The 12,390-nt window shown below is 43.2% G+C and overlaps 2 protein-coding genes across 3 annotated transcripts in view; one reads left to right on the plus strand and one right to left on the minus strand.

The window, feature by feature from the left end:
• HAUS2 (HAUS augmin like complex subunit 2) overlaps positions 1-6,364 on the minus strand; it is a 17,908-nt gene extending 11,544 nt beyond the window's left edge. The window contains 1 exon segment of the mRNA XM_008059329.2: positions 6,214-6,364. Coding sequence (XP_008057520.1) covers positions 6,214-6,306 — 93 coding nt within the window. The 5' untranslated portion in view covers positions 6,307-6,364.
• Positions 6,365-6,381: 17 nt separating this feature from the next.
• LRRC57 (leucine rich repeat containing 57) lies at positions 6,382-12,390 on the plus strand. Of its 2 annotated transcripts, none has more exons than XM_008059303.2 (6): positions 6,382-6,489; positions 6,737-6,842; positions 6,948-7,086; positions 7,651-7,919; positions 10,889-11,074; positions 11,501-12,390. In XM_008059303.2, the coding sequence occupies exons 2-6, from the start codon at positions 6,759-6,761 to the stop codon at positions 11,540-11,542; spliced, it is 720 nt and encodes a 239-aa protein (XP_008057494.1). In that variant the 5' UTR covers positions 6,382-6,489; positions 6,737-6,758; the 3' UTR covers positions 11,543-12,390. The 2 variants fall into 2 exon arrangements, with proteins under 2 accessions (XP_008057494.1, XP_008057508.1); XM_008059317.2 differs by having other exon boundaries at positions 6,392-6,429.

Below are 12,390 nucleotides of genomic sequence, written 5' to 3' on the forward strand. Positions count from 1 at the left end.
ACTCAAAAAAAAAAAAAAATTTTAGAGATGGGGTCTTGCTCTGTCACCCAGGCTAGAGTGTAGTGGCACAATCAAAGCTCGCTGTAACCTCAAACTCCTGGGCTCAGGCAATCCTCTTGCCTTGGCCACCCAAAAGGTTGGGATTACAGGCATAAGCCACTAGGCTCAGCCCATCAATTTTTTTTGTTTGTTTGAGCCAGAGTCTCACTTTGTCACACAGGCTGGACTGCAGTGGCACGCTCATGGCCACCGCAGCCGTGACTTGCTGGGCTCAGGCAATCCTTCCGCCTCAGCCTTCCAAGTAGCTGAAACTATAGGCACATGCCACCACACCCAGCTATTTTTTTTTGATTTATTGTAGAGATCAGGTCTTGCCAAGGTGCCCAGGCTGGTCTCAAGCCCATGGGTTCAGGCAATCCTCTCACCTCAGCCTCCTAAAGTGCTGGGATTATAGGCATGAGCCACCGCACCTGGCCTCAGCACATCAATTTTATAAACACTTCTTGAGTTAGCCAATGGAAGATACAAGGATAAATGACATAAACTCTCTGCTCTCAAGAAGCTTATGATAGGTGGGAAGAAAAAGGTATTCTAGATAGAAAGAACATAACAAATGCTCAATAACTGTCAACATTAACATTTATGTGAGAAGAGGGGGAAGATGTAGCTGGAAACAGTTTCCTACATTATCACAGATGATCTTGAGTGGTATGCTAAACAATTGTAATGAAAACGGAAGCAACTGAACATTTCCTGGTGAAGAAGTAACATGAGCATATATAATACTTATTTTAGAAATTTAACTGGGAGTAGTATGAAATATAAAACTAATGGAGAGCCAGGCTCAGTGGCTCAGCCTGTAATCCCGCGCTTTGGGAGGCTGACGTGAGTGAATTGCCTAAGCCCACAGGTTCGAGACCCGCCTGGGCAACTTGGCAAGACCTCATCTCTACAATAAATAAAAAATGAGCTGGGCATGGTAGCACACGCCTGTAGTTCCAGTTACTTGGAAGGCTGAGCGAAAGGATTGCCGGAGCCCAGCAGGTCGGGACTGCAGTGGCCCGGAGCGTGTCACTGTGCTCCAGTCTGGGCAACAGAGTGAGACTCCAACTCAAAAAATAAAATAATAGAAGGCAGAGGCATGAGTTTCTGCGAAGATGGAATTGGTGTCTTAGTTGATATTGGGAGTATGGGATAAAGTCAAGTTAATACTGACTTTAGGGATTGTGCCTCATGGGATTGGTTAGACAGACAGTTATACCATTCACTGAGGTAGATAACAAGATATTTTACTGACGGCAAAATTGAGGACCAGGGAGGCTTAGTATTCGTCCCACTTCACATTGCCAACGTGTGTCAGAGTGGAAGTGAGAACACATCCAATCCACTGCCTTTCTATCACATCAGCCAGACTCTAGTTCTACTCTTCTTTCTGGTCTCTCTCAGGGAGAAGGTACACGAAAGTAAATGGTTACTATACCACATTGTAAACAATTTGTTCCCTGGTATATCACCATCCCTCCAGGCGTATACACTAATCTTAGTTACACGTTTGGCAAATCCTAAACTGTTGGGTTCAACAATAAGGTAATGATGCTTAGCCAAGAACATGCAAGAAAAACCAGAGAGAAAATAAGAATGTTTAAGAAGGGGATAGCCAAAAGGAGAGAGGAAAGAGAGAGCAGCTAAATTTCACTTGACTCAGTAAATATAAATTCTTTTTTTTTGAGTAGGAGTCTTGCTCTGTCACCCACGTTCACGGCCACCACAGCCTCATCCTGCTTGGCTCAGGTGATCCTTTTGCCTCAGTCTTCCAAGTAGCTAGAACTACAGGCCACCATCATGTCCAGCTAATTTTTAAAAATTTATTGTAGAGACAAGGTCTCGCCAAGTTGCCCAGGATGGTCTTGAACCCCTGGATTCAGGCAATCCTCTCACCTCCACCTCCCAAAGTGCTGGGATTACAGGTGTGAGCCACCATGCCCGGCCAGTAAATAGAAATTTTAACTATCTGAGGACTGTGAGTTAGTTCTATACTAAAAACAAAAACAAAAAACAGCAGGGATTAGGGCATACAGAGAAGTCTTTACCTTTGGTTGTTCCTATATTATATACTTTATTATATGTATTTATTATATACATATACAATTATATGTACTTATTATTTTTTTTTTTTTTGAGTTGGAGTCTCACTCCGTCACCCAGACTGGAGTGCAGTGGCATGCTCCTGGCCACCGTAGTCTCAACCTGCTGGGCTCTGGCGATCCTTCCACCTCAGCCTTCCAAGTAGCTGGAACTACAGGCTTGCGCTACCATGCCTGGCTAATTTTTTATTTATTGTAGAGATGAGGTCTTGCCAAGTTGCCCGGGTGGGTCTCGAATATATGTATTTATTATATATACGCCCTGAAAATAAAAGGATCCTGAAGTATGTTTATTTCTGCTTATTCTGCTGCTAGGCACAATAAGCTGAAATCCAGGACATTTATGCTTAATATAAAAACTTTTTTTTTTTTTTGAGTTGGAGTCTCACTCTGTTCCCAGGCTGGAGTGCAGTGGCACACTACCAGCCACACAGCCTGGACCTGCTGGGTTTAGGAGATCCTTCCACCTCAGCGTCTCAAGTAGCTGGAACTACAGATGCATGCCACCATGCCCGGCTAATTTTTTGATTTATTGTAGAGATGAGGTGTCACCAAGTTGCCCAGACTGGTCTTGAACCCCCGGGCTCATGCAATCTCTTGCTTCGGCCTCCCAAAGTGCTGGGATTACAGGCTGAGTCACTCATGGCTACCACAGCTTTGACCTTCTGTGCTCAGGCAATCCTTCCATCTCAGCCTTCCAAGTAGCCGGAACTACAGACGCGTACCACCACACCAGGCTTATTTATTTATTTATTTATTTATTTATTATTTATTAATTTTTATTTATTTATTTATTTATTTATTTATTTATTGTAGAGATGAGGTCTTACCAAGTTGCCCAGACTAGTTTCAAACTCTTGAGCTCAGGCAATCTCTCACCTCTGCCTCCCAAAGTACTGAAATTATAGGCATGAGCCACCACGCCTGGCCTCTATCCCTTTTTTAATACGGAATTCTATCTGAGAGACGTTAAAAGGGAGGTACTACAGCATAGAAGTTAGAAGCAAAGGCTTTCAAATGGGTGAGGGGATTAAGAAAACAGAATCAGTAGACTGAGTTTTTTTGTAGGTCCATATCCTTATCTTATTTATTGCCAATAGAGGGAGCTTTGATCAAGACCATGACTCACTTAAGCCTGCCAAAAAAATATCTAAGATGTAAGGCAACTAAAGTAAATACCTCATGATACTACAGACAGTTAACCTTATTTTTCTTTCATCAAATCACTCTCCAATAAATAGATCAAAATGAACAAAGTTCAAGCAAGCTATGTTTTCTAAAAGTTTTGTATGAAATCACAATTTTAGGCATTACTGTTATTTTAAAATAATTGTTTTTGAGATAGGGTCTTACTCTGTTGTCCAGGCTGGAACACAGTGGCTAATCATAGCTCAGTGTAACTTTGAACTTCTGGGCTCAAGCAATGTTCCCGCCTCAGCCTCCCAAGTAGTTAGAACTACAGGTATGTACCACCATGTCCAGCTAATTAAAAAGAATTTTTTTTTTTTTGTAGAGATGGGTGTCTCGCTATATTGCCCAGGCTGGTGTTTAACTCCTAACCTCAACCTCACAAAGCATAGGCATCACTCAGCCTCGACCTGCTGGGCTTAGGCGATCTTTCCACTCCAGCCTTCCAAGTACCTGGAACTACAGATGCACGCCACCACACCCAGCTAAAAATAGGTTTTCATATATAAAGTTCTCTTAAAGTAAAATCAATCTACAAGTCCGTAAGTTATTCCCTTGTTGGGACGAGGTGTGCAGTAAATTGTCAGAGGATCTTAAGGGGTTATGTTGCCCAGAATTGAGTGCAGTGGCATGCTCATGGCCACAGCAGCATCAGCCTGTTGGGCTCAGGTGATCCTTCCGCCTCAGCCTTCCAAGTAGCTAGAACTACATTTTTCTTGATTTATTGTAGAGATGAGGTCTCACCAAGTTGCCTAGGCTGATCTGAACCTATGGGTTCAGGCAATCTTCTCACCTCTGCCATCCAAAGTGCTGGGATTATAGGCGTGAGCCACTGTGCCCGGCCTGGCAGATCTTAACTATAGTTAAAACAGGTTCCTGTCTAATTAATGTTACTTGAGAGACAGCAGGAAGATACCCCCCAAAACAACTACTACCCCCAAAGAGTTCACCCATCAATACCTAAAATTCTCTCACCAATGCCTTACCCCTTTGGTTTAGGTTTAGGCATTTATCTTCTATCAACACTCTTTTAGAGAGATACTAAGTCCCAAATGTCTCTTTTCTTTTTGAGTCAGGGTCTCACTCTGTCACCCTGGAATGTCAGACTGGAATGCAGTAGCATGACCACAACAATCACAGCTCATGGCAGCCTCAACCTCATGGGCTCAGGTGATCTTTACCTCAGCATCCTGAGTAGTTGGGACTTTACAAGCATGTGCTACCATGCCCGGCTAATTATTTGATTTTTCTGTAGAGATGAGGTTTTTGCTATGTTACCCAGGCTAGTTGCAAGCTTCTGGGTTCAAGCAATCTGCCCACCTCAGCCTCTCAAAATTCTGGGATTACAGGTGTGAGGCAACAAGCCCAGCCCCAAATGTACTGGAGTATGAGTTTACCAAATTATTTTGTGATAGAACTGGACAATACAAGTGGCAGTACTATGTAACTTGGTAGGAAGAAAACACAGGAGGGAAGTGAGGAATGATTTAACTGTGCTGTGATCAAACCTGGGAAAGGTGGTCAACTAGTGCACCCCAACAACACAACACTGAGTCTTCATCAAAAATTTACAATCTTTCAAGACAGTATCACAGTCCATCTTAAGAGATGATACAATGTCAGAAAAGGGAGAATGCTGGAATCTGATTCTACTTCAGCTAAGTGACCACCAGCAAGTTTCTTTGTCCTTTAGGCCTTGGCTTCTTAAATTAAAAAAATACTGCTAGGTAGAAGTCGCTAATGATTCTTCTAAGTATAAAAGGTTGTATATTTTCCATAAATCTTCCATCATGATTATAGTGCTAATTTCCGCAGATGAGTTTATCTTTTAACTTTTCTCAGTTTCCTTTTCAGTGAAATTTCTCAACTTCTTTATATCAAAATTAATTTCCTTCAGTCTCAAGGCCCTTGATCCCACTCTCCCCATCCCATTCTGTTTCTTGCATTCCATTATTCCCTCATACATTCAATTTCTTTCTCTATTGGCTCCTTCCCCTGGGTCCTAGTACCCCTTGCTCCTCTTGTCCAACCTAAAACTGCTCTCTTTCCTCATCTCAAAATTAATCTCTTTCTCCATTCACCTTCCAAGGACCTTCATATCTTTTTTGCCAATAATTTTTTTTTTTTTTTGAGTCTGTCTCCTAGGCTGGAGTGCACGATCACAGTTCACTGCAGATCACAATTCACCGTAACCTCGACCTTCTGAGCTTAGGTGATCCTTAGGCTTCAGTCTCCCATGCTCATCTATTTTTTTTTTTTTTTTGTAGAGAGGAGGTCTCACTATGTTAACCAGGCTCGTCCCGAACTCCTGACCTCAAGTGATCCTCCAGTCTCGGCCTCTCAAAGTGCTGGAATTACAGGCGCGCGCTACCACACCCCGTTAATTTTTTAAAATTTTTATTGTAGAGACGAGGTCTCGCCAAATTGCCTAGGCTAGTCTCGAACCCCTGGGCTTAGGCAATCCTCTCACCTCGGCATCCCAAAGTGCTGGGATTACAGGCTTGAGCTACCGCGCCCGGTCGAGAATGCCTGTTTTAAGTACCTGCCCATATTTCCCACCCCTGCTGCACACTACGCTGTAGAGGCTGTTTTTCACGGATAAAAAATAGCGGGAACCACAGGTCTATCTTATCTCCCACAAACTGGCCTGGGATCACTTACTACAGAGACTCAAAACAGTCTACTGTAAACACCATCTACTCGAGGGCCCCGCTTTCGAAGAGCCCACAGTAGGACGGTCACGGCTGTTGCCTGCAAGGGGCTCTATCCACATTTACCCTAGCAAGCCCCCAACCACTCCCGCAGCCAGCACCACCTCACAGCCGTATTCTGTCGCCACCACGGTCACTCCCTTGATGACGCCATCGCCGTTCCCACGCACCTGAGCGACCAACCCTGAAGTTACGAAGCGGTCCAGAAATAGCCCAGCGCCCTTAGGATCGGAGGCCGGGTCCCAGGGGCTCACAGCAGCCATGGCTCCGACGCACCGCCCCCGATGGCGCCCGGAGTGAACGGGAACGGAAGGCGAACGCGCGGCGCGGCCGGATGACGTCACGGGGCGGTCCCGCCCGGAGTAAGCCCCGGGAGCGCAGCCCCGGTTAGCGCGGCTCCTGCGTCTTCTCCTGCCTAGCGGGCTGTGTACGCTGGGCGGTAGGAGGCGAGTCCGGGTCCCCTGATCCTCCAGAGGCTCCCAGAGGCGCCTGGCCTCGGCACAGCTGCAAAAGCAGCAGGGCTTGGTGGTCGGGCTGTCTATTCTTCCCTTTCTTTCTTGCCACTCTTGGGCCTGGTCCAAGGATCCCAGGATCGGCGGGAGATGACAGCTGGGGCAGGAGACCCAGCCGGGAGGCCGGCAGGGTGGAGCTGTGCCTGGACTGGGCAGTGACGGTTGCGCTTCCTTCCCGCAGGGACGTGAGCCGCGGTGCTAGGATGGGAAACAGTGCCCTCCGTGCTCATGTGGAAACGGCGCAGAAAACGGGTGTCTTTCAACTTAAGGACCGTGGGCTGACCGAGGTGAGACTGGGAGGGACCCGACCAGGGAACTTAAAGGGAGAGGGTCGGCGGGGGCGCGAAGTTAGTCGGTGAGGGATTCTCCACGCTGTGAACTCCTTTCTCCAGTTCCCTTCAGAGTTGCAGAAGCTGACTAGCAATCTCAGGACCATCGACTTGTCCAACAACAAGATCGAGAGTCTACCGCCTTTGCTGATAGGGAAGTTCACTCTGCTGAAGAGCCTCTCCCTGAACAACAACAAACTGAGTATGGCTTTTGCCTGGGAAGCTTTTGCTAGTCATCAGCTGTTGCGAAGGGTGGTTTTCTCTTACAAGCTGATTTTTGCGGTTGTTATGAAACAGTTCAGAGGACTCAAGATGCGGAATGTCAGAGTCCTTGAAGCTTTCTTTCAACTTCTTGTAATTACATCTGCGAGCCTTCTTGGGTGGTATAAGGATCATTATTAGGTTAATTTGAACATGAAAGGGAAGAACATCGTTGGGATGTGATGTAAACAAAGCGACCTAGTTTGGAAGGGGGGATGGAATGGGAAGGAGAGGATCTTCCAGATCTCAAAAAATTGCTGTCGGATTGTGCCTGGGCTTTACAAAAGGAGCTCATTATGCATATAAATGTTCTCCTGCATTTTGATGACACCATCACCTTCGGAAGACGATGTTGGTAAAATGCAATACCTAAAAATGGCAAAGGTGGGAATTCTACGTATATTAGCAAGAGAGGACTCAGGCTGCCATACAGTCTTTGTAAATGTCTTCAAAGGTGTTTTCAGCTCTACCAGATTCAGATTTAAATTTTTTTTTTCTTTGCCAGCTGTTCTGCCTGATGAGATATGCAATCTGAAAAAACTAGAAACGCTAAGCCTAAACAACAATCACCTGAGACAGCTTCCATCTACTTTTGGGCAACTTTCTGCCCTTAAGACCCTAAGCCTCTCTGGTAACCAACTGGGAGTACTGCCGCCTCAACTTTGTAGCCTACGGCACCTGGATGTGGTGGATCTCACTAAGAACCAGATTCGAAGTATACCTGACATAGTAGAGGAGCTGCAGGTCATTGAACTCAACCTCAACCAAAACCAGGTCAAGAGCTTAAGACTTTTTTTCAACAGCATATGTGTGGGTTTATAGTCTCCTGATAACCTCTTGTTCCCTAAACTGCCCTCATGGAGCTAGGTATCAGGGGCTAAATGAGAGGTATATTCTATAAACTAAACTAATCTCAAAGCCCAAAGTGCCATGGAGTTAGTTGGGACACTGTGTGCGTTTGCTGTGTAGATGTTTTGGGGAGAATGGGATAGATAACAGAGTCATATAATTTCAAAAGTTAAACTACTGTTTCACAAATTGAAAAGTTCTTCTGATCCTCCCTAAATATGTCCCTGATCATCTAAACAGGAGCTATGTCAGGGATATAGTGTGGAGATGAGATTTAAACTAAGGTTCTGAGAGTCAGAGAGCAGAGGTAATTCAGATGTTTTTGTTTTGTTTCATTTTGTTTTGACATCTTTGTTAAGTGTGTATCCTGCTTCTGCTGAAAAATCTTAAGTGATGGGCTCTCTGGAGATAGCCCATTTCATTGTTGCAAAGCTTTAATTATAATATTTGACATTTGTTTCTGTTACTTCAGAAGCTTCTTGGTTATTATTTATCTACCTGGAAAAACAATCCAAAGATAATTGCTTAGGCATATCATAGAAACTTTAAACACTGTGAGATTGGGTGGCCTTTAGTTTTTTAATGTCTGTACTTCTATATCTGCATGGTCCAATGCAGTAGCCACTAGCCACATGTGGTTTACTGCTCTAGATTGTCATGATCTTACATTATGATATTCAGTTTTTTGAATTTTTTTTAATTTAAAAAATATAGTTTATTTAAAAACAGAGTGAGAAGCCGGGCTTGGTGGCTCAGCCTGTAATCCCACGCCTTTGGGAGGCTGAGGTGAGTGGATTGCCTGAGCCCGTGGGTTCGAGACCCGCTTGGGCAACTTGGAGAGACCTCATCTCTACAATAAATAAAAAATTAGCTGGGCGTGGTAGGCACGCCTGTAGTTCCAGCTACTTGGAAGGCTGAGGCAGAAGGATTGCCAGAGCTCAGCAGGTCGAGGCTGTGGTGGCCAGGAGCAGCCACTGCACTCCCGTCTGGGTGCTAGAGTGAGACTCCAACTAAAAAAAAAAAAAAAAAAAAGCAGAGTGAGAAAGAGAAGGGAGAAAGAAGATTCCCCTCCCCAAGGTGGGGGAGGAGGCCAGAGCACATGGCCACATGAGTCTAGGAAGGCAATGGCCGATATTCAGTTTTTGTAGTGACTGACCTCACTTTTTCCTTAAAGTGAGTATTTTATGTTCTTGAGCTTTTTTGGGGGGAAACTGTAAATCAGTTAAATAGTATTAGTTGAGGACTCTACATTTACCTTTGCTGATACTCTAGTCAGTGGTTCTCAGACTTTAGAATGCATCAGAATAACCAGAAGAGCTTGTTTAAAGAGATCACTGGGCCCCTATTCCTACCCTCAGTGTTTCTTATTCAGTAGGTCTGGGATGAAGTCTGAGAATTTGCATTTCTAATAAGTTCCCAGGTGATGGTCTGAGATGACACCAGGCAGCATAAATAGAATTTGGTGACTGATAGCACTTAAAGGGCAAAATAGGTGAGTCAAACACAATTGCTTGGCACTGAGCTAAAGGAACAGTGGTGCTCTTAAGACATGGACATGTTGTTTATGGTTAATATTCTAAATGGAAATGTTTTACTGAAAGTTGGAAACACAGGAGTGGAATAGAGATGAGTAGCTATAAATGCAGATAAAGATTTTGAGGTCACAACAGAAGCCATAGCTTTAAGAATAAATGAACATTCTAGGAGAAAGTTTAGAGAGAAGATCAAATATGAAGTATTAGGGATTGCTGTTTGAAAAATGAAAAATGTCCATAGGAACAAGGGAAGCCAAAAATCAGGAGTAATACAAAAAGTAGGAAGAAAGCCCAAGAGAAGGAGTTTTAAGGAAGGGAGAGAACAGATCAATGTAACAGGGAATGAGGACAATGGATCCTTAAATTTGTCAGGAAAGTGGTATCTATGTATTCATATAAAATATTTGCAGTAAATGTACCAAAATGTTCATGGTGATTATTTCTGGGGGATCGATTATAGGTAAACATTTTTTCTTTAAATATGTGATTATCAGCTGGGTGCTTTGGCTCCCAGCACTTCGGGAGGCAGAAGCAAGAGGATTGCCTCAGTTCAGGAGTTCAAGACCAGACTGAGCAATATGGCAAGACCTTGTCTCTACAATAAATCAAAAAATTAGTACATGTCGTGGTTCCAGCTACTCAGAAGGCTGAGGTGGAAGGGTCACCTGAGCCTAGTAAGTTGAGGCTGCAGTGGCTGTGAGCATGCCACTGCACTCCAGCCTGGACAACAGAGTAAGACTCCAACTAAAAAAAAAAAAAAAAAAATGTGATTCTCAAATTTTCGATAATGTTTTTATCATCAGAAAATTTTGTTTCCAAAAAGCCACTAGTGACTTTCATAAAAAGTTTTTTTTTTTCCCTTTACTTTCTTTTTTTTTGAGGCAGAGTCTCACTGTGTTGCCCAGGCTGGAATGCTCACGGCCACCCCAGCATTAACCTGCTGGGCTCAGGGGATCCTTCTGCCTCAGCCTTCCAAGTAGCTGGAACTACAGGCGTGTGTTTACCACACCTAGCTAATTTTCATTTTGATATATTGTAGAGACAAATTCTCATCAAGTTGCCCAGGCTGGCCTCAAACACTCCTCTCGCCTTGGCCTCCCAAAGTGCTGGGATTACAGGCTTGAGCCACCGTGCCCGGCCAACATTTTCTTTTTTTAAAAGTGAAGGAGTAGTAACAGAAGCTAGATAACAGGCTTCTGGAGTGAGTGGGTAGTGAGAAAATGGAGGCGGTAAAAGTAAGGAAAACTAGGACAAATAGTCAAGTAAAGATTTTTTGTTTTGTTTTAATGTACTAAAAAACAAGCTTCATGTGGCTGTGTTTATGCTTTTTCTTATTATTCTTTTGTTGTTTTTCAATAGATATCTCAGATCTCAGTGAAGATATCTTGCTGTCCTCGCCTCAAAATTCTTCGCCTGGAAGAGAACTGTCTTGAGCTCAGCATGCTTCCACAGAGCATCCTCAGTGATTCTCAGATCTGTCTGCTTGCAGTGGAAGGCAATCTTTTTGAAATAAAGAAACTTCGAGAACTGGAAGGCTATGATAAGGTATGAATGTGTACTTAGTGCATTTCTAGTCACTACCCCAGAGAAGACAATGGTGAAATATCCCACATTAATGTCTATAGCTAATGACAATAGGATTTGCTCTTCCCCATTTTGGAGGTGGGCGCTAAGAATTAGCCAAATGCTATCGTACCAAGATGGCTTTTTCTCTATAGACAGCTTATTGTAAAGCATCTTTGTCTTTTGATATGTTTCCTATTAAAAGATACAACAAAAATTTTTTAAAAACAGTGTGCTTTAATTTGCACTTAGAATAGGTAGTTTTTGCAGAAAATGATGCAATATCCAATAAAAACCATAATGGGAAAAAAAGCCATATAAAACATAAAAACCTAAATAACAAGTAGGCTTATGTTTATTTGCTCTTGCCAAAATACCACATATGTATTCTTCTTTCATGTTTTTCAGTACATGGAGAGGTTCACAGCCACCAAGAAGAAGTTTGCATGATGTTCTCCAGAACTATGAGAATCTTATAGGATACTGACTTAGATCCTCTGTTGGAATCTGGCTAAATCAAAGGTTCCTGTTGTCAAGGATATCTGCAATAAGATGACACTCCAGAAGATTATAAAGATCACTCAATGATCTTTTTCCTTTGCAGGGCTCTTCTCAGATAAGCTAAAAGAAAAGAAATCAGAGTCTTCCACTTTAAGTCTTGGATAGGGCATTGGACAAGGTTGATCTTCAAAACTATCATTAGTTCATCTTAAGAAACCAGTAGCTAGTTGCTATTTATACAGTGAGGGGGTGCTGCCTGGTAACAGAATAGCTCCACACAACAGCTTGAGATTTGATTTAGTTTCAAAGCGTGAGCTTTCCTAAAGTCAGTTGCCATTCCATCTGTGTTAACACTTCACACTTTTGTGAAATTCAAATAATTAGTGAGAGGCTGCTATGGTTTATTGTAAGGATTTATGAATTCCAGTCCATCAGTTCAATTGCAGTGTTTATACTTGGAATTTAGAATGTCAAGAAGCACCAATGCAACACTAAGAGATGTTCTCCAAGGCTGTAGTAGCAAATTCTTTGCTATTGCAGGTGCCTTTCTGGTAGAACGCTCTGAAGAGCTAAAACTATATGCAACACTTATAAGATAAAAATAATTTTAATAATCAAGATTTTCCTGATGATTTGTTAGAAATAATGTCTTATTTCTGGTAATTTTTTCCCCTTTTTGTATTTATAACTCCACTAATAAAATTACCTGTCAATAAACCATTGCTACAATATTTTAAAACAGCTGGGCGAGGTGGCTCACGCCTATAATCCCAGCACTTTGGAGGTGGAGGCGAGTG

The sequence above is a fragment of the Carlito syrichta genome, unplaced genomic scaffold (genome assembly GCF_000164805.1).
Source record: "Carlito syrichta isolate Samal-C Ts95f unplaced genomic scaffold, Tarsius_syrichta-2.0.1 Scaffold91562, whole genome shotgun sequence".
NCBI lineage: Eukaryota > Metazoa > Chordata > Mammalia > Primates > Tarsiidae > Carlito > Carlito syrichta.

Excerpts from the sequence above, each read along its gene's own strand:
- LRRC57 (XM_008059303.2), top strand. The coding sequence starts at position 6,759 with ATGGGAAACAGTGCCCTCCGTGCTCATGTGGAAACGGCGCAGAAAACG. Across the intron at positions 6,843-6,947 it reads AGGACCGTGGGCTGACCGAG|TTCCCTTCAGAGTTGCAGAA; the intron begins GTGAGACTGGGA and ends TCCTTTCTCCAG. Across the intron at positions 7,920-10,888 it reads TCAACCTCAACCAAAACCAG|ATATCTCAGATCTCAGTGAA; the intron begins GTCAAGAGCTTA and ends GTTTTTCAATAG.